Raw genomic sequence first — 26,664 nt, 5'->3', positions numbered from 1 at the left:
AGCCAGCAAATTCATTACAATACCATGTGTATTGCCTATAAAAGTGAAAGGGAAATTCCAGAGTAAAGCCCTTGTGTGAAAAGTGTGTATGTGTCGTAATCAGTCCAGCTAGAAAGACACCCAAACAGGTGGCCAGTTGTGACATCAGGCCAAGTGTGCTGCAGCTCTGCCCTGTAAGACCATCAAGGGGACAGGCCAGAGCAGGGATGTTGAAAGAGACTCCACCATGAGGCCCTACCTGTGCCTTGGAAGGCTCCCATGAAGCAGGAGAAGCCAGAGGGGTGCAGGTGGCCTCTTTGCAGCAGGCTCACCCAGGCAAGAGAGCAAGCTGCCCCTTTTTGAGGAAATATGGGACTTGGGGGCTTGCTGGAGGGATGCTGTCTGCCCTACATCCTGCTGCAAGTAGGAGGGGAGAACTTACATGCTGTCTCTTGGTCCTCTTTCACACATTACACAGAGCAATTCACTAAGGTAGCAGAATTCAGAACTGTATCACTTCAGACAGCAGCGCAGGCAAATGAAGGCCCCTGCTCTGTGGGCAGAGAATTTAGCACTTCTCCCTGTGTGCCACTTTAATACCCCCACTAAGTTTCTACATGGCTCCTGTTGCCAGTTAAATAGATACACATGAAGGGAGCAGCCGATTTATCTGGATGGAGGAAACAAAGGATTTCAGTTTTATTAAGGTTTCTGTAAATATTTTCCTATGGCAAAATGAGAGAGTGATTGAAAGTAACCTTTTTTTATCAGCAGGTCAATGCAGCAACTGTACTTCCAGGCAAATGGCAGAGTAAACTGAAAGGGAAAAACAAATAGGCTAGCAACAGCTCAAGGAGTGGCAATGACATTCCCCTTTCAGGGCTTTGTTGTTGAACCAGCTGCCAAACACTCAGAGCTGAAGCAGAGGCGCTTTCAGGGTAGTGCAACTGATTCAGCCATGCTGCAGGGGGCGCCACAACAATGCTGTAGAACAGAGCGTGAGAGGTGGGGGGTCAGCAATTTTTAGTGTCACACAGGGTGCCACTGAAATTTGAGATCCCAAAGCATCACTGGCTGAAGTGTGTGTGTCCAGATAGAAGGCCACCCAAACTCCTCAAGAGACACATGCTTAAAATTTAGAAGTTACTCCCTCCACTGCAGGTCAGGATTAAAGATGGACTCGGGCATGAAAAGGTTGAATGCAATTTAGTAATTGTGCGCAAACATCTTCAATGAGGCACAAATCCAAGGTGATTCCCTTTGCTTCAGAGGTATTCAGACTCCCTGAGAATCAAAAGTTATTCCAAAACAATCTGTGGCAAAGCAAACTGGTCCCCCAAGCATCAGAACCACCTCAAAGCCTTGGAAGGGTGTTTTTATTTCCCATCCAACTAATCTGATACATTTTGTACCTCAACGTCTGCAAAAATGGGAAATGCTAGAGAGGGTGGAGGGGTGAGGGAGAGGAGTCGATATGCAGTTCTGTTTTGAATTGGGAAATGCTTTTACTGGAGCTATTTTTTACTTCCAATCGCAAGTGCTTTTGGGAGGGTCACAGAAGAAACAGATCTCAAGCCGTTTCTCTGCTCTTTGTGGGTGGCTTTGGCAGCATTCAAGGGCCCTGTAGCTCCAAGAACAGCTTGAGGATCACAACTAACAGGGAGATGGTATCTGTCCCCACTTCCTGAACCAATGTCTGCCCTCCACAGCATCTCCCCAGGAACACTGGTTAGTGGACAAGAGAGTGGACACCAGTGGCGTAGTGTAGGTTGTCAGCACCCGGGGCAAGGCAAGTAATTTGCGCCCCCTAACCCGTGGATTTGCGCCCAACCCATGGATTTGCGCCCCCTAACCCCCAGATGTTGCGGCCGGCCCCCCTGCACCCCCCACGCTACGCCACTGCTGGTGAAGGCGCTGCAATTGTGCTTAATTGCGCGGCGAGGTAAAACCAGAGTCCCGAGAACAATAAGCGAGGCTGCCACAAACCCCCGAGGGGTATTTAGCTGGAGGGTCGCCGCCGCCCGAAAGAGAAGCAGCCGGAGGGCCCCGGAAGAACCCGGCTCGGAAGAATCCACGCCACAGAAGGGCGACTGGCGATTAGGAACTGCACTAGAGGGAGCGTGACTATCTCTCCAGAGGGAAAGGCCGCAAAGGGTGCCCCACATGCTGGTCAAGGAAGGCTCCCCTCCTCCAAAGCAGACCCGATCCAGGCAGCTCCATAAAGCTCCTGGAGAGAGGCGAGGTGGGGGCGCGCGCGGAGAGACAATGCCAAAACTCAGGGGGCTCCTTGAGCCAATTGCCAGAGATGAGCCCCGCAGGGGGAGGCAGGGTCCTCTATAGCCCACCCCAGCTGCCCTTCTTGTATCTACAGCCAGTTTGGCAGGGGGCGGTGGAAGGGTCTGGAAGGAGCGGGGACCACCGCGGAGCACACATACCAGGAGCTGGAGAGGCGAGGCCCAGCCGAGAAGGGGCCAGCCCGGAAGGCGCAGCTTCACAGCCGAGGCTGTCCTCGGCTTGGGGAGCCGGAGAAGCTGTCGGGTTAGGGCCCTGGCGCAGGCCTAGCCGCTCCCGCGACGCCTCTTTGCTCCCGGGATCGGGGCCGCCAAATAGCCACACGCCAAGAACCTGGCGTACAGTAGAGCCAGTTCCGAGAGAAATGGTTGAAAATGTATTCAGGGCAACTCTCAAGCAGGAAGTTATTCTCTTTTAACCTCTACTATCCTCTAGTGTGATACGTTAAACTCAGTTGTACATACACACACATGCATATATGTACGCCTCCCCGATGAGATTAACAGGCCTCTAAGAACTCGTCACGAGGAAACAGGAACTGGTGGTTTGGGTGAAAAAGGAGTGTGTTCCCCACGCGTTTTTCCCTGGAAATGCACCCGTTTAAGCTCTTTTCATACGCCCCCTCCTTCCACGACCTGCTGGGCCAAAGTCGCCCCCCCACATCGCCCCTCATGAAGCGGAGTAGAGCAAAAACCAAGACCCAAACAAGCCCGCCCAACCAACCAAACAACCCTCCCTCGTTCAGCCCGCCAAGCTGCCTTTCGCGCGCGCGCACACACACACACAAAAACAGGATGTAGAAGAGAAGCTAAGAAAAACTGACATGCTTTACTCGGGGCGCGAGAGCCCAAAGCGAAAGCGAAATAAATGACCCCCAAGGTGCAGGCGCGCGCGTTCCCGAGGCGGGCCTCCAGGCCTCGACCTCTGTCCCAAGCGCGCCGTGGGGAACGGGAACACAGGGGGCCTTTCCGTTTACACGTCCAAAGTTCGGCGTCTCGTGTTAACACGCCAAGGCTTTGAGCAAGCCGGGAGATTGCGCGCCCTCGCTCAGAGGGAGAGCCGAGCGAGGGCACCGAATTGGAGGGAGGCTGGCGAGTCTTTGCGCCGCGGACCGAGGGCGTTTGCCCTTGGCGGGGTGGGTGGGTGTGGGGGAACCCCCCTTACTTTGCTCCCCCGCCACCTGCCCTCCGGCATCTCCCGCCAGGGACTGGCGGTTGCTGGCTGGGCCCTGGAATGCGTCTGAGGCGAGCGAACGGGAACGTGCCCGCGCGCGCGCAAGGGGCGATGTTTTTTGCGCGCCTCGCTCCCCACCCCCCTCCTCCTCCCGCAAACGCAGCTCTCTTTTCACCTCGCGCGCGCACAATATTTTTTTTTAAGATTATATACTCATGCTAGGAATGTGGGGAAGAAGCTCTTCCAAGCGCAGCAGCGGCCTTGCGCGCTCCACATTTCCGCTCCCCATTTGGAAAGAGGGGAGGGGGTGAGGGGGGCGAGGTTTTCTTAAAGCCAACAGTTTGCGCGTCTAAGAGTTGCAAATGGGGGTGGGTGGGGGAGAAGAGGAGAGCAGAAGGCCGGCCCAGCAGCACCAGCAGCCTTAGCCTTCCCCCCACCCCCCTCATTCAAGGCCCCAGATCGCTGGAGCCGAGGGAGCCCCCAGGCAGGCCTGCGAGCAAAGGCAGAGCCGCCGGGCGGTGGCCACTTCTGCAAGGCTGCCAGAGAAGCGGGGACCCCCTCCCCTCCCCGCGTCCCTCCCCACTCGCTCCCCCTTCTGAAACTTTGTTAACACTTCCACGCTGAGCCTCTGACAATAGGGGCGGGCCGAGGGCACGACGCGGCTGGGCCCTCTGGACTCGCGCCCCCCCCAGATGTTGCGCCCGGTGCGGCCGGCACCCCTGGCACCCCCCACGCTACGCCACTGGTGGACACTCCTAGATGTGGATGGTCCAGCAGAACAACCGGCTTACTGGCCACCTTCTCCACCTGTTCCTCTAGCTAGCACACGGTGGTCCAGCACGCAGTCCTTGAGGCTTTTTTTGGTGGCCCTCAGCAACATTTGACACACACACATACCAGCCCTCATGCCACCTTCCCAAAACCAGGTAAGCAAGGCACTGGGGTTTGAAGAGGAGGAATGAGGGCCCCATAGGGTAAAGGGATCCTTTAAAAAAGGAAACTTTACATGTTCCCTGTTGGGTGTAGTGAAGGGTTAACCTTCTATGCCTCGTGCTTGAGGGGACCGGCTTACAAGGGAAGTAAGCCAGGACGTGAAGTAAACAGCTTGGTATGCTGTGAACTGAGTGGAAATCGAAAGCATTCAGTTCAGCCGCTGCAAAGAGAGAGAGAGGAGGCAGAGAAAATGCAGCTACAGACTGATGGCTGTTGTGGACTGTAAATATGCTATTTTGTTTCCAATAAAGAGATATTAGGATAGAAGAAACGTCTGGACTTACTTACTGCCCTTTCGACACACAGACGCTGTGTAATTCTGCTAATTGCTTTACGGCCGCTCCAAAGCCACACTGCGTAAACAGAAGCTACAGAGGCCCGCAGGGAAAGCGTGGCTGGGCGCCAAACAATAAAGCAATAAATCTATCGAACATTCCCCTTGCCAAAATAAAAAACCCTGCACCCATTTACCTGACATTTAGACTTTCAAATTTCATCTAATTCTTCTAAGAAATAAAAGTGACAGATATTTGTTGATGCTGTCTTTTAAAGAACACTCATAGTATAAAGTAAGCACTCCGTAAAAGTGAAATCCTGAACCAATTTGGCAGAGTTCATATCCTCAGAATGAGCTCCTATGCCTGCAAATTTCACTCAGCTCTGCTCAAACATTAACCTGTTATCCAAGCTGACACTGTGGGTTCTGAGGCTCTCCCCCCCCCCAGCCCTTCTGTTCAATCAAATGGAGGAAGTCACAAAGCAAGCAGCAAGAGCCTGGTCTTTCTGGGTCAGCAGCAGTCCCTGTCCTCCACTACAAAAGGAAGCAAATCAATAGTTCGTACTTACTTCAATCCATTTCAGTAACTTCTCACAAGCATGACTATCTGCTTTAAAGGGTGCCACATTCAGCAAGTCAGCCACAAACTCCTTAGCTGTGATCTCTAGGCTCTGCAAGAAATGACACACAACAACCATTTTCCAAAGCCAACTGTGTAGAAGAGCAGTTAGCAGGGTTGTGAGGGAGGAAGGGAGGTGAAGGACCAGGACCAGGCAGGCAGGAATGGCTGCAGGATTCCACTCTCTTCTGCAGAAGCCTTAGAAGAAGGGAGAGATGAGGGCAGGGCAAAGCTTATTGCCTTTTGGTGGTCTCCAAATATTCCCAGAGCTCACAGTCAAGCTGTTAGACCAGGAAGGAGGTCTCAGCAGGTGATATGCCCTAGGCGAGCAGAGCTTGTGCCAATAGGCCACATGGTTTCGGGATTGGCACCCAATGCCTCTATAAACCCAAGAGCAGCCATGTTGTCTTCTTACCCACAGCCTCTGCACAAGCAGCTCGACTTTGGCAGTCATTTTCTTGGGGTCCTTCTGCCTTATGGAATCCAAGATGACATCGGTGAGAAAGCAGTGGCACTTTCGGGCATAAAAAATCTCCTCTTGTGACAATGGAAAGCTCAGAAAGACAATATCTATAAGCGGAAAGAATTAGGGAGTGCCATCAACACCCATTTCTTTGCCAGACCTTCAGTGTCTCCCTCAATCACCCTCTTTACAAAAATGGCACCGCCTAGACTGGATCTTTGTTTGGCTTTGGGGCAATTTGTTTCTGACTTGGTGGCACCACCTTCCATGGTTTCTGCCTGGCCCTGTAACTCAGTGTGGCCAAGGAGTCACATCCTTGGTTCACCACAGATCCAGCTAGTCACAGCACAATCCACAAGTATTCTAGTGCCACTGCAAAACTACCCAAGGCAAGTTGGAATTGTGAGGAAGAGGGGATCCTGTCAATTTTTATTTCTCTCAGTTTTTCAGTTTTAAATTCGGTTCTCTATATTTCCTTATCTGTTTGTAAAAAAATAAAAAAATAAAAATTCAACAGCATTGTAGTGTGAATTTCTCCCAATGCATACATTTCCCCCTAATATTTTTGCAAAGCAATTTCCCCTACTATAAAGCATATTTCTATGTTACTTTCATTTTTAACCAAAATATGCATTTAGGGAGCCATTTCTCATATTTTAGACAAATCTTTGCATGGTGCTGCTGCTGTTGTGTCCCTCCTTAAATCAAACCGCAGCCCAGTCGTGGCTCCTGACCCACTGGTTGAAGACCATTAATCTAGCATAATCTGCCTGAAGACAAAGCTGTTTTACTCAGCAACCCACACTGCTGACTGATGCCAACAATCCAACCATGTGGGCATCTAGAAGAGAGCAACTGCAGCAGCATATGGGGCCTAGCAGAGCAGGTCACTCTCATGGGACTTAAGCAAGATGCAAGTTCCATGACATTCACTAACCAAACTGCCCAAGAAGAAAATCCCAGATACACTGAATAGTCTCACCAAATTGTATTATTGGACACAACTCTATACAGCTCAGAGCTAGTCTCTACTTGTAGCATTATTTGATGTTCAAGAAGCACCATTACCCCACTGAAATACAATAGAAAAGGCCTTCACAATATAACCATTTTTTTTCTTGAACTCAACAGGGCAAGATCTTTGTTATGGAAATGGTTCCAAGAGTGGGAGCTTCTTGCCAAAATATACAGTAATTTCTCATTTTGCAAGGAGAAATAGTGAAGATTCTGGGTACAGAATCGGGGGGTTCTATTTTTTGAGGGTGGAGTCCCTCCCCCCCTTTCCCTTCAGCCCTGCCCCTTCTTTATATCTCCTTCCCATGCCCAGTACCTTTGGCCATGGGGTGTGCTAGGCCACTAGCTACTTTCATGTCCTCCAGGTGTGTGCTGTAGAGAATGCTGCTTTCATGAGATGAGCAGGAACCATCACAAGCCACAATCGGAGGATGCTCCACTTTAAGAATCAAGCCAGTGTCCCCATGGGGCTCATCCATGATAGCACTGCTGCTTTGTTCAGGGAGTGTCCCTGGGCAGAAATGGGTAAAAATTGTTAACATGACATATGTATTGGCATATAAAGAGTTATCAGATGTTGCATCCTGACTTGCATCTACCAATGGAATTTAGGAAGTCATATTAGACATGGAAGGCAAAGAGGCACCATTCTGTGGCCAGTTCTACACTCCATGTATGCCACAGCATGTGCACACCTCTTTCGCATTCTCTCTTATTCACTTTTTCCCAAATTAAAAAGTGCCAGGTGTGTAACTCTTCTCATAGGACAGTTGCTCCATCCCTTTTACCTTTTTGGTACCTTTCCCAGTGCTTCAATATACTTTTTGAGGTGTGACCAGAACTATACACACTAAGCCCATGGTGGTTTCACCATGAAATTGTACAATGGCATTATGATATTTGGTAGTTTTATTCGCAATCCCTTTCCTTATCATCTCTAACGTGGAATTTGCCTTTTTCCACAGCTGCTATACACTGAATCAACACCTACATCAAGCTGTCCACTACAACCTCAAGGTCTCATTCTTCATCAGTGACCCCCAGTTTTGGTTCTATTTGAGCATAAGTGAAATTAAGGTGGGGGTGTTGATCCCACATGCATCAATTTACACTTGTTTTTAATTTCATTTGCCATTTTATTGCCCATTCACTCAGTTTTGGGGTTAGGCTAAGCTATGAATTGGTTTCCTTTTACAGCTCCTCTCAAGCCTCTTCTATTCTAACACTTTGAACAATTTGGTACCACCAGCAAACTTGGCAACCTCACTGTTCATCCCTAACTCTAGAGTGAACAAAGTAAAACACACAACCCCCAAACACAATCCTTGGTGGAGTCCACTTTCTACATCCCTCCATTGGGAGGCCTATCCATTTAGTCCTCCTCTCAGCTTCCTATTTCTTAACCAGTTACTGATCCATAAGAGGACCTCTCTTTGGGAACAGCTGACTTGAGAGACCATCTTGCCCCTCATAGCGGCCGAGCATAGAGGCACTATGAAGGGCACCACATGATGTTTTCACAGGAAACTTAGTGTGTCTGCACCTTGGCCTGGAGCTCCTTGCCTATTCATATTAAGCAGGCATCATCAGTAGTTTCTTTCAATTGCCTACTTAAGGCACACCTGTTCACACAGGCCTTTATTTATGCTTCACCATCCAGTTCTTGACTCTTTTTATGCTGTTTGATGGGTGTGTTACGTTCTTCATTGTATGAGATAAAAGCCCCTAAAATAAATAAATATGAAGCTATTCAGATATGAATAGCCCAGTCCTGAACAATTCAAGCAACTTTTCACGGCAAAGTATCAGCTAAATAAGCCCTCTTTGGCAACCGTGGAGCTTGCATGAACTTGCAGAAGCCTCGGAACAAGCAGAAGAACAACTGACGAAATAGCTAACCTTCCTCTTTCTGCATACAAACGCTAGAGACTTAATCCCTTAAAGATCCCTGCAACCAGTTCATGGAACTCCATAAGCAATTAAAGAACAGATCCTGCCCAAGTGGGTTTTCGAAACAGCAACATCACAGAGGCAGATGACTTGCAGCCTCTACCTCTAATTGTTCAACAGAGAGCAACAATCATGTAGATTTTCCCCTTAGATGCTCCTTGCAGGAGAAGAAGTTAATCACTGTTTTCCTCTTTCGTTTTTTCTTTTTATAGCACTGATTTCTGTCACTTATATTCAGTCTTCATCCAGCCTGCTTCATCAACCACAGCTCTTCAGTACCAGAGAGTGGTCTCCACAGTGCCAAAGAGGACCTTTTGGAACAATTGTGTCAAAGGCCCCAGTCATCTCACTGTTCCACAACGAAACAAGAGCCTCAATAGGATCACTTGCTCTGCCCAATGAAAAATCCCCTAAAGCCATCAGCCTCCAAGAGTGGACCAGCAGAGGCCCCCCACCGCTGAAGACAGGAGTAATCATCGCAAGACCAAACTTCACCATGACAATGAGATAATATCCACCCCACCTGCTTCTACACCAACCCCTCTCCATCATGAATACAGAGGTGATTGATTACTAACACCACATGTCTGCTGAACAAGAAGCCATTATGTATAGACAGAAGGGGCAAGGAGAAAGGAAAGGTCCCAGCAACCCCTGCTTTGGGGGGGGGGCACTCCTTGTTCCTGACATCCTCAGAGAGCACTAATTTATGAGCATCAAATTCAGGTGTTCACTCACCTTTATCTCTCTCTTTTTGGCTACTCAATTCCTTGGCTGCAACATTTTCAGCCGCTGAAGAAACCTCCTCAGAAATGCTTTGTCTTCCAATCTTGACAAGCCATGCCTCAGAAGCCGGGATGCCCAGCAGGCACTGCCCAGCTTTCGGCAGCTGCCCATTACTTGTGAGCTCAGGACTGGTGACCCCAAAGCAAGTGGCTGGTGGGAAATTGCAAGGCACTCTCCTTTCAGGCTCTTCAGCCACTTTGACACCATTGGATGTTGCCACCTGGTGGGCTTCACTGCACCGATAGTTCGCCATATCCCATCCCTGCACTAGGGAAATGAGCTTCTGGATGGGAGTGTCTCTGTTTTCCGGTTTTTTGCTTAAATTGCCTTTTGCTCCTCTTTTCCTTTCAGGCTGTCTGAAACAGCAGGAACTGTCCCACCCATCTGTGGACTGGCTATATCCATCCCAGTTATTTCTTCGCTTTGATCCCTTGGTTGGGGAAATGTGGGGGGACTTTTCATTCACTCTGTCTCTTTCTTCCAGGTCTTGTGTATTTCTAGATATATTCCAGCTATTGGCACATTGATCTAAATCCACAGCAATATAGGAGTGCTAAAAAAGAAAAGAAAAGAAAAGGGAAATTTTCCATTAAAATTCTAAGATAGAGTGTAATTTGGCAGTGTCAATGTATCCTGTTTTCCAACTGCTTTAATATCAGAGTTCCCTTAGAAGCAATATAACAGGATTCTGTTATAATTTTATGAGGTGTGGCAGCTTTGTATCTTTGGAGGGTGAATAATAAATTGGGCTCTTTGAGAAATGCTGAGGATTATAGAACCTTCCAGAAATGATTGGGAGAAAGTTAAGACAGTTAAACATTAGAGGTTTGTAAGGTACACTCATTCTAAACCACAGGGATGACGGCCAACTTGGACAGCCTTAAAAGAGGGTTAGACAAATTCATGGAGGGTAAGGCTATCAATGGCTACTAGCCACAATGGTTATGCTCTGCCTCCATGGATGGAGGTAGGTTTGTTTCTGAATGCCAATTACTGGAAACCATTGGAGGGGCGAGTGCTCTTGTACTTGGGTCCTGCTTGTGGGTTTCTTACAGGCATCTGGTTGGCCACAGTGGGAGCAGGAAGCCAGACTAGATGGGTCAGTGGCCAGATCCAGCAGGCTCTTCTTATGTTCTTAATGATAACATTGAGTGAAGAATAACCTTACATTTTGAGGCTCTTCACCAGACTCTTGTTCTTTCTCTGGCACTGCAATCTCAAGACTTCTAAATGGAAAAGCTGCTCTTTGAGCTTCCTGTTGTTGCACCCATAACCTGTAAATAAAACAGTTCACATTACAAGAATCATCTGTGAAGTCAGCCATGGCTCTGGAGGTAGTGTGCCTGCCTCCGTATTTAAGAATATTGCCTGCATCTTCAAAATGTATTAAGATGTAGACATTGAAAAAATGGAGGGGGAAAGTAGAAATTTCAAGCAGTTTGTGAGCAAAAGCTAGAGGAAGAGGAGAAGGAGTTGGCTGTATCAGTTCCTGGAAAAATGAGACCTTGAGAACTTAGTGGATAGTTTGATGAAGATGTTGACCAAGTCTGCTTCAGCTGTGAAAATGATGTATTCCATGCTAGGAATAATCAGGAAAGGATTTGGAAGTAAAAGTGCTGATATTATAATGCCATCATCTAAATCTATGGTGCAACTGAATTTGGAATACTGCGTACAGTTCTAGTGACTTCACCTCAAAAACGTTATTGCAAAGTTGAGAAACGGGTGCAGCATTGTTCCCCAAGAGGCACGGTTGTAATGTTTAAGACTTTTTAGTTTGGAGAAAAGGTGAGTAAGAGGCAACATAATAGAAGTTTATAAAATTAGGCATGTCATGACAATTTTGTGTCAATACTGTGTATTTTTAGCAGTAATTTGTTTTAATTTGTACTGTGAGCTGCCTTGGGTCCTATACTGCAAGAAAGTTGGGATATGAATTACATAGATCAAGAAATCTCTCCTCCGAAACCTCCTCATTGTACTGATGCCTTCTCATTCTTAAAAGCAGGGGGTTTTGCGCCTGACAGTGCTGATGCAACAAACATCCCATTCAGGAGGTTGGCCAGGGGGCGGGGTTGGATAAAAGACTGTTTCCTACCAAACTCCCCACCCCACCCCTGCTTAAAACTGCCTCCCAGCTGTTTACCATTCAGGGACAAACAACTATAGGGAAGGGGCTCGTAGATGTGCTTTGGATTGCTGTAATTCTGGCCTATCGTCCACCCAGAGGGAGTTCTCATGCCCCCTGAACATCACTGGTTGATACGTGATTTTTAAAAGATAAAGTAGAAAGAAACTGAGGATACCTGTATGTGTCATATTGATGAAGAGCCTCGACAAGAGAAGGGATCTGATACGCAGCCACTTCCTGGCACAGCAGAGACCATTCTCTGACAATTAGAAACAAAACTCAAGGCTTGTTTATGCAAATCAAGTGCGCAGAGAGCCCTGTCAAACTTTGTAAAAACATTATTGGCAACAAACAAGACTGTGCAACTCAAATACAGGTGCTCTAAAAAGCGTGTTGAAGCTCATGTCTCATCTTAAAATATCAGGGTGGCACATGTTCCCTCAAGAGCTAACAGGTTTCTCCTTCTTACACTCTGCTGCAAACTCACACCAAATCTTGGGTGTGAGTCAAAATGGAACACTGGCTATTTACTGTGAAAGTCGGCACTGGCCCAGTGTGTTGTTATATCTTCCACCCACTATCCAGATCAGGCGGGATCACATGATACAGCTGAAGAGACTTGAGCAAACAGAGGAGGCTCCACCTCAGTTCCTTTGTAGTGCCAAGCTGGAAGCAGAGTAGATGGAAACTGGCACCTCCACAGGACAGCACTACATGTATCCCTCACACAGCACCAGAATATGGACTTTTATGAGAAGTAGCCAGCATTCCACTCTCTGTCTAATAGGAAGGAGGCATCCAGACGGGACATGCCTAGGCCAGTTTCCCTTGATGGATGGCACTGAATAGTGGCTGTGAGTTTAAGATTGCCGGAGGACTTGCTGCAGCCCCTCCACCCAAAGACCACTTCGGCCAAAGCATAAACTTCCAGTTGACAAAGCCCATGTGGCTGTCCTGCATTGGTTGAGAAGGCTGCATTAATCATGACCTGACCATGTTAGGAACACAGGAAATGGCAACCATTTCACTTACTTAAATTCAGAAGGCAAGAAGAGTTTACCAAATCTAAGGAAGTTAAGGATGTGTCGAAAAATTTGTCCATCTCCATGGATGAGGAGAGCCTGACCATAAGTAATCCAATACACCTTTTTGCTATTTGACAGCAGCTCTGGAAACTGGCAAAAAAACAAACAAACAAGGCCATAAAGAAGAACAGAAGCACAACTTGTTTAAAAGAGAAAGCAGCCCTCTTTTGCCCACACTCACCCACAATGAAACAACCCTTACAACTTTTCTACTCCACAAGGAAAATGTATTATTATAGGTTCTGGGTGCCAGAGTTTGTGAGCAGAAACCACTCATAACTCTTGGATTTAGTAAAAGTTATAATTAATCAAAGTTTGATTAAACTGGGCCAAACACAGGAAACCCTGGATTTAGTTAGGCTAATGAGTCAAGCTGAGCCATTAACCCATTAAGAAGGCCAATAACACACACACTCTGGGCCCGACAGAAAATGGTGAAAGCCTCTCCTTGAGGCGAGATATAGCAGAGACAAAAGTCCAGAGTTTCAGGAGGGAGGGGCAGAAATGCTGTGAGCAATGAGGTAAGTGAACAGGAAAAGTGTCCCTTTTGCAAGCTGAGGCAGCAGGGATGGGTAGGCTAGAGCATGAGGCAAGCAGTCCATTTTATGCTGCAGAGAAGGTCAGACAGGATGTTGGAGTCTCTTGGAATATGAGGCTGCAGCAATGGGAAGAACAGGAACCTCTTGGGATATGAATGTTCTGTGCTCTCTCGGTCTAGACACAGGTTGTATATATGTGTAAATAAAGCATGTACTGTAGAGGTGTGAATTACCTTCAGTTTGTGTGCTAGTCTGTAACACTATTATCAAGTATGCCTGCAAAGTCCCAGGTTTAATCTCCAGCATATCCAGTTAAGGATTATTTGTATGCCATGAAGCTTTCTTCCTTGTAGCTTTCTCTGGCTGTCTCTCCAGAACTATCTCAGGCAGAGAAGAGTCTTCTCTCATCACCAGTTAATTAACCCTTTAAACTGAAGATGGTGGAGACTAAACTTGAAGCACTGGAAAGCTGCTGGGAAAGTAAAGAGCACCAAGCCAAGCAGGCCAATGATCTGACTTAGGATAAGGCAGCTTCAGGTGTTCATATGAACTATTCCACTAGGATGTAGGGAGGGGGACATGTTAAAAGATGCCCATAGAAAGCAAGCGTGTGACAAGGTGAGCTCAGAACCTTTCATGCTAAAACGCTAGCAGAAATGAAGTTTAGTGCCACCTCCCACAAGTATGCTGATACAGTTCAGTGCAAGCACCTCAGTGCTTTTAGGAAATTGGCCTGAAGGTTCAGACTATCAAAAGGCAAGAAAGGCAATGTCACACGTTCTTAAGAACTGTACCTTCAGTAATGTTTGCAAGTAAGTTGCGTACCAGTGACTTCCAACATACACTTTGACAATATGATGGAGTGAAAAGACTGTTAGTCCTGCTGCCCAGCCTGCATGTGAAAGAGAAACAGAATGCAATTTTAAAGGCATTGCTGCTTTCGTCAATGTGGTGAACACCCTTGATCCACAAAATCCCTCCCTATTGCAAGCTCATATACAAATGTTTTGCCCATGCAAGGAGCTGCAGATAATCTACTGAACTCGAAAAGCAAGTTTTCAAGCAAGTTTCCCCACCATTTGCCCTTAGAGCAGGGCAGTTTTCAACTGGCCCATGGGCAATGACAGCCATGCCAACCTACAGCTCAGCATTCATGCACATATTGCCAATTACTCAACATAATGTCATTTTTTGCTCACTTCTATTAATGCTTACAAAGACTCCTTTGCAGTTGCAGGTCAAAATTTGCTCTAGTCTTACTTCAGCACACTGTGGCAGAAAGTTTATAACTAGATTACGGAATTAGATCTAGCCAGTGGGCCTGATTCCCAATTCTACCACTGTGGGCCAATTTTGACAGCAGTAAATCACCTGACATTAGGTGTCTGCCACCTGCCAAAGTTCAAAGAAGGTCACTGTAACCACCAATCAGCTGTGAGAATGCATTCAGAGGGGCTCACTGTAACCACTGATCAGTAGTTACAGGGAGCCTCTTTGAACGAATCCAAATGGAACATTTTTTCCTCTGCTTGTGGGCTTCCAAGAAGCATCTACTTGCCCACTGCGAGAAAAAGATGTGAGATTATATGCATCTTTGGTCTGATCCAGCAGGGTTCTTATGTGTAGAAAGTTGCTGCATATATATGCAGAATAACTTCAGTTTAATCATCACAGTTGCCAGCTATCACTTATATCACTTGCAGACAGTGGCGGAGCTTCAAGCTCCGGCAAGGCGGGCGGCGGAGAGCAGGTGGGGGGCATGGCTGGCGCGCGACCTGGGGGTGTGGCGCTCAGCACAGGGAGGGGGCAGCCACGATGGCACCCCGCCGGGATAGTGCCACCAGGGGTGGTGCACTCCCCCCGCACCCCTGTTCCTCCGCCAGTGCTTACAGACAGTCCACTAAAGTCCCTACTTAGGTTGCTGTTTTTTGCAGATTATCTGAGGTTACTTGTACACTGCAATAATCTGATTATGCTGAAGTGTGCATGTTCTTGGATATAATGCATATTGCTCAGAGAATGTATAATAGCTCTCAAGATATGCACAAAACATGCAGTGTACACAATTCTGCTAAAATATGCACTTTCTTTGATGTGTCTTGGAGGTTATGCATATCACCTGGAGAATGTGCCAAACGCTGACAAGATACACATATTCCCCGAGGCCTCTTGGAGAATATGCAGTGGTTTATTTTTAAGCATTGGGGTGTGCCTGAGCACACCTGGCAGACTGCCTTCACATCCCTACAGTTACATGCAGTTATATACTTTTGTTTGGAATTCTGATTGAGCTGCTATAATTGTAAATCAGAGTATTATGGACATAAAATGCAATGATATTCCTTATAAAGTAATTTGCAATGTTAGTGACAATAAACACATTGTGGGGAATGACTACTTATTTTGTAACAACCATTGGTTCAAACTTAACGTCTCATATTCTGCTCTTTTATAGCTTCAATATTCCATGTTGTTCATTACTAAAAAGACATTGTTCCCGCCCTTAAAACTCAATAAGAAGGGTCAAATTAGTAACAGCTGACTTACCTTTTCCCATGGTTTCTAATGGTGCCTTTTGTTTTAGAAAAGTTTTCAAGGCATCCTTCATTGGCTCATATATGATATCCATTTGATCCAAATAGGCACAGAGTTCAGGAAGCTCAGACATCTTCCGTATAAGTGGGAGTCTGCAAGTGCCTAACCAATTCCTTTGGATAAAGGGGGGAATAGACTTAGAAGAAATTACTTTATCTATTTTTGCATTTTTTAAAAAGATATCCATTTGATTTCTTTCCTACTATTTTGGCTACACATGGATTCTCTCCAGCACCACCCCAACTCCCAATTTTATTTAAATCAGATTCATTAGACAACTAAGAGAAACTTCAGTGTGCCTAAAACCTTCAATTGCAATTGTGCACCTGAAGAACAGTAATTAAGGCTGGTGGAATGCAAACATGGTCAAGAATCATATAAATTAACCATCAAACAAACAATGCCATCAAAGTACACGAAAGTAAAACCAAATAGGTGTATGGTCAAATGTATTAAAATTAAAGCATTTCCCTACATATTTTGAAGCCGCCAATGATTCCCCTTTTTTCTAGGGGCACAGCAATTGCTCAAAGACCCAGTCATGCTCTTTTCAATTTCAATTGAGAAGCTCCTCTCTTTTGAGTTTGAGCATAGTGCAAGGTTAATTATCCCACCTCACCCCAGTGGTCTTAGGCACACTAACAGCTAATTGGTTCTGCTTTGGTGCAAAAATACATACATGACATGTTGAAAGAGAACTCCGTTCCCGGATATATAGAGCTTGTTCCCATCCAGGGTACTCTCCATGTGAAGCTGCCCCAAAGCAGAGTCAGGATATTTGACCAAGAGACCAAGCGCCATTGGGAACAAAGGGAGACTTGCTGCTTCCTGAACAGCTTGCGGCTTCTTCATGGTGCTTTTCACAACGCCTTGAAGGTCAGCTGTTCCCTCTGAGTAGATTCCTAAAAGGGAAATGTACAAATGAGAAATGAACAATTAAGAATCCTGATTATATTTTATACCTCTCTTGACTTTCTAATCCAGTGAAAGTCCCATGGCCCAATCCCCATTTTATTTTGAAATCTATTAATATAGAGATGAGTTACACTGAAAGATGCAATTAAGAACCACACCAGGGTTCCTCTTGTAGGTCTTCACTGCTTCTGTGACTTCGGGGATCCCCAGCGCCTCAGCCTCAACCTCCAGAGCATCCATGTTGGAAAAGTTGTCGGGCAAAAGCATCTTCTCTGAGCGAAGAAAATTAGCTAGAAATTATAAAATGAAAAACACAAAGATGAGCCCAGAGTGTAGCAAGACCTCAACCCGATTCTCTGAACCTGCTCCCATAGGTACTAGCAGAACACAGTGCCACCCACCCCCAGTTCATAGAGTTGGTCCAGGAGGATACTGTGGTCAACAATAATTGAAAGCCGCTGAAAGTTCTAGCAAAAGCAACAGGGTTGCACTCCCATTCACCACTCTCTTGAAGGTTACCCATCAGGGCACCAAGACCAAAACCAAACCTGAACCCACATCCTACTCCCACATATTCCACTTGCCCCAACATGACCTGTGGTTCTGAGACTGCCTCTGGTAGCATATTAGTAGTAGAAAGGGTGTTATAATAATTTTAAAAATGAAATAGAAGGAAATGTTTATTTGTTGCCTACTGCTGCTGCTGTCTTCCTCAAGGAAAAGGCTTACCTATGAAACGAAACTCGCTGCTTTCACATTCTATCAGCACAGCATTGTCAGACAGCCACAGCAAGTTGTCATCATTGACCAAGGAAGGATATTTTTCAACCATGTCTAGTGGCACAAAGCAGTAATGCACTTCTTCTTCAGTATCTAGCAACGGAGTGTCCATTAGTCCTAGGGGGACTTTCTCATGTAATCCTAATAGGGAGAAAAAGTGAATGTCAGCAAGGAGCTAGGAAGACCAGAGACAGCAGATAAAGGACTAGAAATCTGAATCCAGAGCCTGGGGTCACACACACCATACACTGAAAGCACATGGCTTCCCCCAAAGAATCCTAGGAATTTTAGGTTACCCTTCATGGAGCTAAAATTCCCAGCACCCTTTAGCAAACAAGTTTCCAGGAATCTTTGGGGGAAGCAATGAGCTTTCAGTGTTTGATGTACCGTAAGTGTGACCCCAGTCTACACACAACATCCCATGCAAATAGCACCAGCTGTTGCAGCTGATAATCACTAGGAATCCCAGCAGGCTAGGAAGCAAGCTCAACCTTTTTTCCTTGCTGTAGTCCTGTGGGAAAATCCTCATCTGGAGCTGGTATTTGTAACTGAGAAGAAATTCTCCACTGGTGCAAGCAGGGGAGCAAAAATTCCAAGCTCATGATCATCTGTGCTGGCTAATGCTATTTGCATTTTTTTTAGACCCGACAAATTAAATACAAAGAAATAGTTGACCTCACATGGTTGTTGATCTTCAGCAAGCTTTGGGATTATCTATGCCAAAAGATTAGCCTGGGTCATTGTTAATCAATTAATTTATTTAATAAAATTTATACACCATTTGATTTAAACAAAATCCATAATACAGTTTACAAATCTGAAGTATATTTAATGGGTATAAACTCAATAAAGGGAGTAGTGAAATCTTAGTAAATGTGACAAAGGAATTACCGTATTTTTTGCTCTATAAGACTCACTTTTTCCCTCCTAAAAAGTAAGGGGAAATGTGTGTGCGTCTTATGCAGCGAATGCAGGCTGCGCAGCTATCCCAGCAGCCAGAACAGCAAGAGGGATTGCTGCTTTCACTGCACAGCGATCCCTCTTGCTGTTCTGGCTTCTGAGATTCAGAATAATTTTTTTCTTGTTTTCCTCCTCCAAAAACTAGGTGCGTCTTGTGGTCTGGTGCGTCTTATAGAGCGAAAAATACGGTAAAAATGAAGGGAAATAAAGCTCTGGCACCTCAGAAGGGAACCACTGCCATTCTAAGAGAACAAGGCAGAAGTTCATTGTGAGCTCCAGCATCTCTTTTTCTAGAAAAATAGCACTGGTTATTATAATCTCATTCATATATATATATATATATATATATATATATATATCACACACATTTTCTCTCTCCTTTCTTATTACCAAAGTACCTGGCAGGATGATGTACCCAGCTCGGTAAAATGTAGTAAAAATAATGTATAATATATAATATAAAAAAACAGATTGAAAACAATTAAGAAAATAAAGGCAATTAGTAGTAACAATTCAGCTGAAAAGACATCTGGGTAAATAAAACACTTGACTTTGCTCAATTACAGGAATATGTGCCAGTGACTCTAAGGCAGTATCTGTATAACAGACCCAACTCTCTGTTGTCAATGAGCATCAACTTTCAGTTCAGCCTCCTACCTCTAGGGGACAAAATGAATCTGGTCTTGTGCCTTGCTGCCTTTTATCATGCCTCTGGGACCAAAAGTGACAGGAACTTGGTTTCCGTTTGGTTTCTCAGGGGATGTTTCTCACAAAATTATACAAATTTGTATTAAGAGTTTTGTCACAAACAACTTAGCAGTGTGCATAAGTTCAACTGCTAATTTCTCTCCAGAGGACTTAAAAAACAAACACACCACATTCAGCGCCTTCACGGGCATGCTACTTATCCTGTCATAACCCAGACAAGTGAAAAATAAAGCAAGCCTCATTCTAGAGCAAATGACCCAAGGGGCAGCCCTCTAATTAATGTCAGGCAAAAGTTTATTAGGAGGAAGAACGGTGATTTGGAATGCAGCCAAACAATTAAACATCAACATCAACTCGTTTTATAATCCTACTGAGATATGTGATTGTAACTGAAAGTGAATGACTGTAATCTGCTCACCTAGCCACCTGGGGTTGCTTCTGAAGGTTTGGGAATACAGCTGCTAGGCTTAATTGGAATGAGTCATTGCAAGCATCTTGCACCACTAGTCCTCTCCTGTAAAGCCCTTCTTGACGTAGGGCCAGGGTACTTGAATGATGGCCCGTCCCCTCACCTGCCGCTACACTTACATCTGCATTGGAGTTCCTTCGCTGGGTTCCCCCATCATCTGAGATATGGCCAGTTGCTATCAGCAAATGGGCTGTTTCAGCAATGGAGCCTGGTTTTGTTTTTAATTTTACTGAAGATTTTCTTGGGTAACAAAAGTACATACAGTGTTTCAGCTTTCAGTTCATAGAGTCCTTTCTATGGATCAGTTACATTCGATGTGAAACACTAATAATGTTATAGCCATTATGAACTGGTCCCGTCCCCCCGTCGTCCCCCCCCCCCGAGGCTCACTTGGAGACCACTCTGAAGTTGTTGTGCCACCAGGCAAAGGCTTCTTTGTTTTCCTAGGTGTTTATGCTTTTTGGTTGATGCTTTTATAGGGTTGCTGCTTTAAGCTTATATTAATGTATTCATGTGATGTGTTATTAAATATTATACTTTAGGTAGTCCTGTTGATGTATCTGAGGGGTGGGGAGATATAAATAAGCAATGGCTGAGTTTGCTTGGAGTCCACGTCTCCTGGGCTTCACCCACACTCCATTCACGGGATCATGTGGGCTGAATGAAGCCAGGGGAAGTTTATAAAAATTATCCAAGATGTTTGCTTATGATCACTACAATTGTCATTTTGGTCCTGTCTAACCTTAAGTAGTTGCTTACAATGGACTTTTACCAGTAAATGTTGGACTTTTAAGAGGAAATTCGGAAGGCTTGCTGATACATTTTCGTGTTCTCCAGTAATTCATAGATGCTCTTTCAGCTATTGGTATATCCGCAGGACGGACACGTAAATTATGTTTTCCCTCCTTCAAATTGTCTAAGGTCTGTTAAGACAGGCAAACATCTCTTAAGCATGCATTTTCATTATATTTAAACAAAATCATAGGAGCGTTAAAATAGGAGGGCTGCAATACAGCAAGGTACCCATAGGATACTGTCCTTCAGCACTGCCCTCAATGTTGATTGCTTCAGGACAAAGTAAGAGTTCCTGAGCAATGCAAAGCTTAAAGTTTTGAATAAGCCCGTGTCATCATCATCAATGTAAGCGCTATTCTAAGATATATGATGCTATTTTCAGGCTCATAAAGATGCTTCCCTTTGGCAAACCTTTTATGTGCTTCTGTTCCCTCATTAAGGAGGGACTAAGGAGGAAGAGGGAAAGTAGCTTCTCTCCCTTTTCCTGAGGTGGCATCTGGAGAGGCTCAGCTAGGGAGGCTTCAGAAAAACACAAGAGCCTTGCAGCTGGCTCAGCCCAGAGGGCTAGCACCCTATTTCCATAGTGGCCAATCAGATGCCCCTAAAGGGAGTCTGCAAGCAGAACCTGAGTGCAACAGCAGTGCTCTCCCACTTATGACTCTCAACAAACAACAACTCAGGTCCTGCTTAGCTGTCCACTCCTCTTGTCATGCAAGTTGGTGGCCATCACCACATCTTGTGGGAGCAAGTTCCATAGTTTAACTATGCACTGTGTGAAGAAGGGTGTAATTGCAACAAACAGCATTACAGGTTATCAGCTCAGCAAGGTAGGCAGTGGAACCAACTTATTTTTCTGTCTTCAGGAGAAGCCTAGGAGGAATCTGCCATAGATGTTTTTAATAAAGGGCAAGTCAGACCTGTGAAACCTAGCAAAGATAACCTATATCCTACTCAGAAGTGTAAATTACTGTCAACTCAGACAGTTCATGGCTGACCCATTATAACCTGTCATAAGGCTCATCCAGACTTCCTTTTGCACTGTGCACTCCAGGCACAGGTCCACACTTTAAAACACTGTGTCAGAACAGTTTATTTTAGTCCCAGTGCTTTATCTGGGAACACTCGCATTTTACCACTGAATTGGAGCAAATGGCAATACAGTATGTGGAAAACCTGATTACTGTTTGTTCCAATTCAGTGGTAAAACGTGGGTTTTCCTGGGGAAAGTGCCAGAACAAAAAACAACAGTGCTCAGACATGCAACTTTAAAGTCCAGACCTGTGCCTAGAAACACAGCACAAAGGCAGTCTGAATGAGTCCTTAATGAGGGTACTGAGTAATTTAAGAAGGTGATGAATCAGTGTTGCTGTCCAATTCATTGTGCCTTGTAGGAAAAAAACAGCTTTAAGTAGCCCTGAAGCTCTTCATCAACCAGCTTGCACCCACATGTCTATGTGACAGGTCCCACCCACACTTGTTGATAGGCATCCTTCCCTCTCTATGTTCTCCGTGATGCCTCATCCAGGGACGCGGACTTATAAAAAATATTGGGGGGGCCCGGGAAAGCTCGTGAAATGTAAATAAGCTCATGAATATGCAAATAAGCTCATGAATATGCAAATAAAGTGGCGCCGCCCCCTCGTGAGCGAATAGGGGAGAGCGTGCTGCTGCCTATTAATCAGCTCCGGAACAGCTGATATGCGGGAAACCTGGGGCTAGAGGCAGAAGCCCCCGCCCCCGGGGATTCCCCTGTTCTTGCGGGGGACGGCCGGGGCTCTCCGGCTAGGGCGCGCGGCTGGCTGGCTGGCTGGGGAGAGAGCAGGTGGGGAGGAGGCGGGGGACGGCGGCAAGGGCGCCCGAGATTATTGGGGGGGCTGAGCCCCCCAAAAAATTTTTTTGAGGGGGCTCAAGCCCCCTCAAGCCCCATGGAGTCGGCGCCTATGGCCTCATCTGAGAACAATGCCAACCTTTGGTCTTGGTGCCTTCCGTTTCATTGCCTGAAAGTGAGACAGGCAAGCAGCTGAAGACTGAGGTGGGTCTTGTAAATCCTCATCACCTAGGTTTGGTTTAAAACACTGACACAGGAGGCACAATCCACTGAGAACTTTTCCTGCCCAGTCTATCTGCTTGAATGAAATGGAACTTATCTCATGCATAGAGGATGTAGAGCTAGAAGTGGAAAACTCAGGATGGGGAGGGCTCATACTCCATAGTACGCTTAGGACTTGCAGGGTCCTCTTCAGAGTCAGCAGGAAAGTGGGGAGGGTGATCCCACAACAGTCCCATTAGTGAAGCAGGCATAAAGAGGCCTCCAGATGGGCCAAGCCAGGTATAAATAGCTTCTGCTTTGGCTTCTGCCTAGACAAGAGAAGAACTCCCAGTTTACTGTTCTCTTGGGCTTCTGTTTCCCTGGACCTCAGGCTCCTCAATCTAATTGCCTTTGCTCCATCTGCCTCAGTGCTTTGATTGCCAGCTTGAATACATAACTCAGATGTAACACTGAACCATGGCTTGGCATGAGGGAGGCCTCTCTCCTCTTGCATGCAGATTCCTTCTTTTGTATTCTGCTTGTCATTCATCACACTCTACCCAGACATGAAAATTGGCAAACCCAGTTAGCCACAAAACCAGGGTGTACAAACTCACACTGGGATTCAAATCATTAATGTGAAGAAAATAGAGTTTGCCAGTCCAGAAGCCACAGCAGCTTATGGCTGGCAAAAAACAGGTAGTGGGAAAGAACCCAGTTGTAAGATGAAGCTGGGAGTACGTGAGTTCTCATGGAGCTCCCACATTCTAAACCCATGGTTAAGCCTAACTTGAGCTGTTCCCTGCTTTGGCTTCTAATTCTGCCAAGGTTTTTGTACAACTGACACAGGCAGTTGCTTTCCCAGCCAGACGGAGCTGCACAACCATCCCTATAAAGTGTTCCACAGTCCAAAAAGGACAGTTCCAGGGCAGCCAGAGAAGAAACTACTGTTGTGAAAGTTGTCCCATTAAACTGGGCTCTAACTTATCAGCCTTTTGACAGCTTACATCTTAATAGAGCATGTTCTCAACCACAGCCAGGAAAGGCAGTACCTGCAATAGTGGGGTCAGCTGCAAAAGCATGGCCTGCTCGTACAGCAAATTCAGTTCAGCACAGCTGGAGAAGGACAGCTTGGAGGTGTGCAGGTAATAGTGGACATGCCTGAAGGTGTAACCATCTCTGTCAATGAACAGGCGCACGTTTTCGTTCTGAGTCAAAGCCGAAACCTCTTTCCAGATCAGAGAGTCTGGAAACTGGGCAATTTTGCTTTTGGGAACTGAGAAGCACCAGCCTCCGACATTCAGGTGAATCAGCTCTTCCTCAGAAGATTCCGCTTCAGAAACTATTTCTGATTCTTCCTAATTGAAAGGTGGGGGAGAAATCAGTACAAGCTCAGAGCAGATCCTAAGCCTTTAAAATAACCACGCAAGTGAATTCCCCTCCCCCACCCGCTCTTTTTAAATCTATATTAAAAAGAAGCCTCTCCGATAATGCTTCGGATCCGAGGATGCTGTCGAGATCGGGGCAAGAAAGGATGCATGCTCTCCAACTGCACATGCTCAGAGACGCTCTTTCCTGGCGCTGAAAAAAGGGCGGAGAGCGCACTCCGTGGGGGGGGGGGGCGTGTGTAGAGGGAGACCTCCCCCGCCCCCGGTTCCAGCCCCGCGCAGGGGGCCCATTTGGGGTTTCCGCGCTCTCTGCCCTGCTCTCCTGAGGGGATCCCTTTTACCATGTTGCTGGGCAGGCGGAGAGAGGGGCGGAGGACCATCCTGAGGGGACGGGGCAGAGCGCCCAGCAGGGCAAAGCAAAGGCCGGGCGGCGACGGCCGCTCAACGGCCTCCTTGGCTCGCGGCCTTCCGCCGCCGCCGCGCAGTGTTTGCCGGGGTTGCCAGGCAACGCGCGGCGGCCCCATGGCGGTGGCGGTGCCGCTGAGCGAGGCCTGGATTCGCCGGCAGCCGGCTCTGCGGGGGCTACAGCCAGGTACTGACCGCCAGCTAGCGAGAGGCCTGGCCGGGGGCGCGCGCGAAGGGGCCTCCTCGCTCGGTCTCCCCAAGGAGCGCCCCCCACCCCAGCGCCGCCATGGGGCAGCCTCCCCGGCCGGGCGACCACGGCTACTTAGGCCCAGCCAAGCTCAAGCCTACTTCCAAGCCTCGCTGCTTCCAGAGTTAAGGGACCCTTCGGTCACCGGGTGTGGATATTCTGCACATGCTCAGGGGCGCTCCTTTTCATAGCCTGGCACCGTCCACGACTTCATTAGAGCATTCGGACGTTTCCAGGGAAGGCTGGCCGGTCGGGAGGGTAGTGTGGGGTAGGAGGCATGTGTGAAACAGAACTAATTCCCCTGAACTTTTGTTCCATGCGGAACGGCTCCCTTTTTTCTTCTGGCTTCTTCTCTTGTCCCTCCGCCCTGGCGAAAACTTCTCGCTATAAGCGCGCGAAGGAGAGGCGAAAGTACTCCGCGGTGGGACCTCAAGAGGAGGACTCAGAGGGGGACTGAGTGGGGGAGAGGCTTCTTTCGGGGACGGTGGTGGTGCGGGGGGTTGGGGTTGGGGTGCTGGTCCTTGGGACAGGGCAACCAAAGTACCTTGCTGAGTAGCACGAGGTCACTTCAGGGATTTTTCTGCAACTCAGGTGCACTGAAGCAAAACCAGGCTAGGGTGAAGCAGTAGCTTTGTTTTGTTGTGAGGGGATCTTACATAACAAGGGAGATCCCACGAGCCTTCTACAGCTTTCTGCCCTTGGCACCAGGTTGGGGAATTTAATATTGTTAAACCTATAGCAGCAAATTCAGTGCTTCCTTAAGCCCACTCAATGTGTTGGGCAGATTGCCTGCCTCCCTTTTTATGTTTTTAATACTATTTATAACACACTCTTCTCTCTCAAAGCAGCCAGTCAAAGCAGCTAATAAAAGTACAGTATTAAAAAGAAAACAAAGATAAATCGTTTTTTGAAAGAAAGAAAAAGAGAAAGAAAGAAAGAAAAAGAGAAAGAAAGAAAGAAAAAGAGAAAGAAAGAAAGAAAAAGAGAAAGAAAGAAAGAAAATGCTAGATAGTTTGTGTTTACACTCAAGAGAATGGAATCTGATCTGAAAGAATTGCTTCTCATTTTCTAAATGCTCATCAGAGGCAGATTTAGGGGAGTTTGACCAGTTCGTTCACACGGTGCGGAGCCTAGGGGGCACTGCAACTATTATTTCAAATGGTGCGGAGGAGGTGCTAAATTAAATATTGAGACCCCAAGGTCCTCCGCTGTTCTCATCCAAACCATCTTTGCCTCTAGATAAACTGGTTCTGCAGGTTTTGAATGGTTACAAAAACCTGTTTGATTAGAGGCAACAGTGCATAAAAAGAAACGTTAGTGCACCATGGAAGCTCTTCTAAAAATATTTTCTCTATCCTAAGAGATCCTCCTCTGAATGCTGCTTATAACTTGTGTCTCTTGAGAGTTATTTCTTTAATTTTTTTCAGTTTAGTGCCAGTTTGCACTATTGTTTTCTACCACAGTGGGGTTTAGGGGTTGCAGATTAATAGGACTCATACTTGTGGATGACAGCAACATATTTTACATCTAACACACACACCCCCACACACAGTCAGAATATACAAAGCTAAAAGAAATCAGATAAACAAATTTTCTGATATGTGAAAAACTGCAGTTTAAGAACTGTAGGAAAGACCAAAACACATTTACAAGTTGCCATTTTTTTCCAGAACAGGTGGAGTCCATCTCTCTGCAGGGAACCCATGCAGCCAAAATTGTCTCTCTTGGAGATGGCCTGAAAGCCTTTAAAAACCTTCAGTCCTTAGATTTGTCAAAGAACCTGCTTGCTTGTCTAGAGGTGAGTTCTGCGGCCTTTCATGGTTGCTGCAGGATAATCTATTGAGAGATTAGCTCTTCTTTCCCAAAAGCCAGAGCCTGGGATGCTCCTGAACTGTGAAGCCGGTAGTTGTGGTGATGAATGATTCTTGTTTCCCAAGTGGAGGAGCTTGGTATTAGTAAGAGGCATCTCACCCATATCCTTTCCTGCCTTCACATGTCTAATACGGTGTGCTAGCAGCTCAGTCTTGGAAGTGATATACACCTAAACTGTAGGCTGCAATCCTAAACCTGCT

General features: G+C 46.5%; 2 protein-coding genes across 2 annotated transcripts in view; one reads left to right on the top strand and one right to left on the bottom strand.

Moving 5' to 3' along the window:
• Positions 1-644: 644 nt before the first annotated feature.
• KCTD19 (potassium channel tetramerization domain containing 19) lies at positions 645-24,464 on the bottom strand (the record flags this gene model as incomplete). Its single annotated transcript, XM_082232601.1, has 16 exons — positions 645-795; positions 5,284-5,385; positions 5,749-5,903; positions 7,127-7,321; positions 9,499-10,099; positions 10,715-10,820; positions 11,853-11,936; positions 12,710-12,852; positions 14,096-14,193; positions 15,849-16,009; positions 16,576-16,798; positions 16,970-17,101; positions 17,541-17,732; positions 20,501-20,651; positions 23,605-23,910; positions 24,282-24,464. 16 exons carry the CDS (start codon positions 24,462-24,464, stop codon positions 682-684), a joined length of 2,946 nt encoding a protein of 981 aa, XP_082088727.1. The 3' UTR covers positions 645-681.
• LRRC36 (leucine rich repeat containing 36) overlaps positions 24,425-26,664 on the top strand; it is a 26,944-nt gene continuing 24,704 nt past the window's right edge. The window contains exons 1-2 of the mRNA XM_082232605.1: positions 24,425-24,532; positions 26,268-26,390. The gene's annotated coding sequence lies outside the window, so the exon portion shown is untranslated. The remainder of the gene's footprint in view (positions 24,533-26,267; positions 26,391-26,664) is intronic.

The sequence above is a fragment of the Podarcis vaucheri genome (genome assembly GCF_965113315.1).
Source record: "Podarcis vaucheri genome assembly, chromosome: 7".
NCBI lineage: Eukaryota > Metazoa > Chordata > Lepidosauria > Squamata > Lacertidae > Podarcis > Podarcis vaucheri.
The sequence above is the reverse complement of the archived record's forward strand: the minus strand, read 5'-3'. Positions and strand labels throughout refer to the sequence as shown.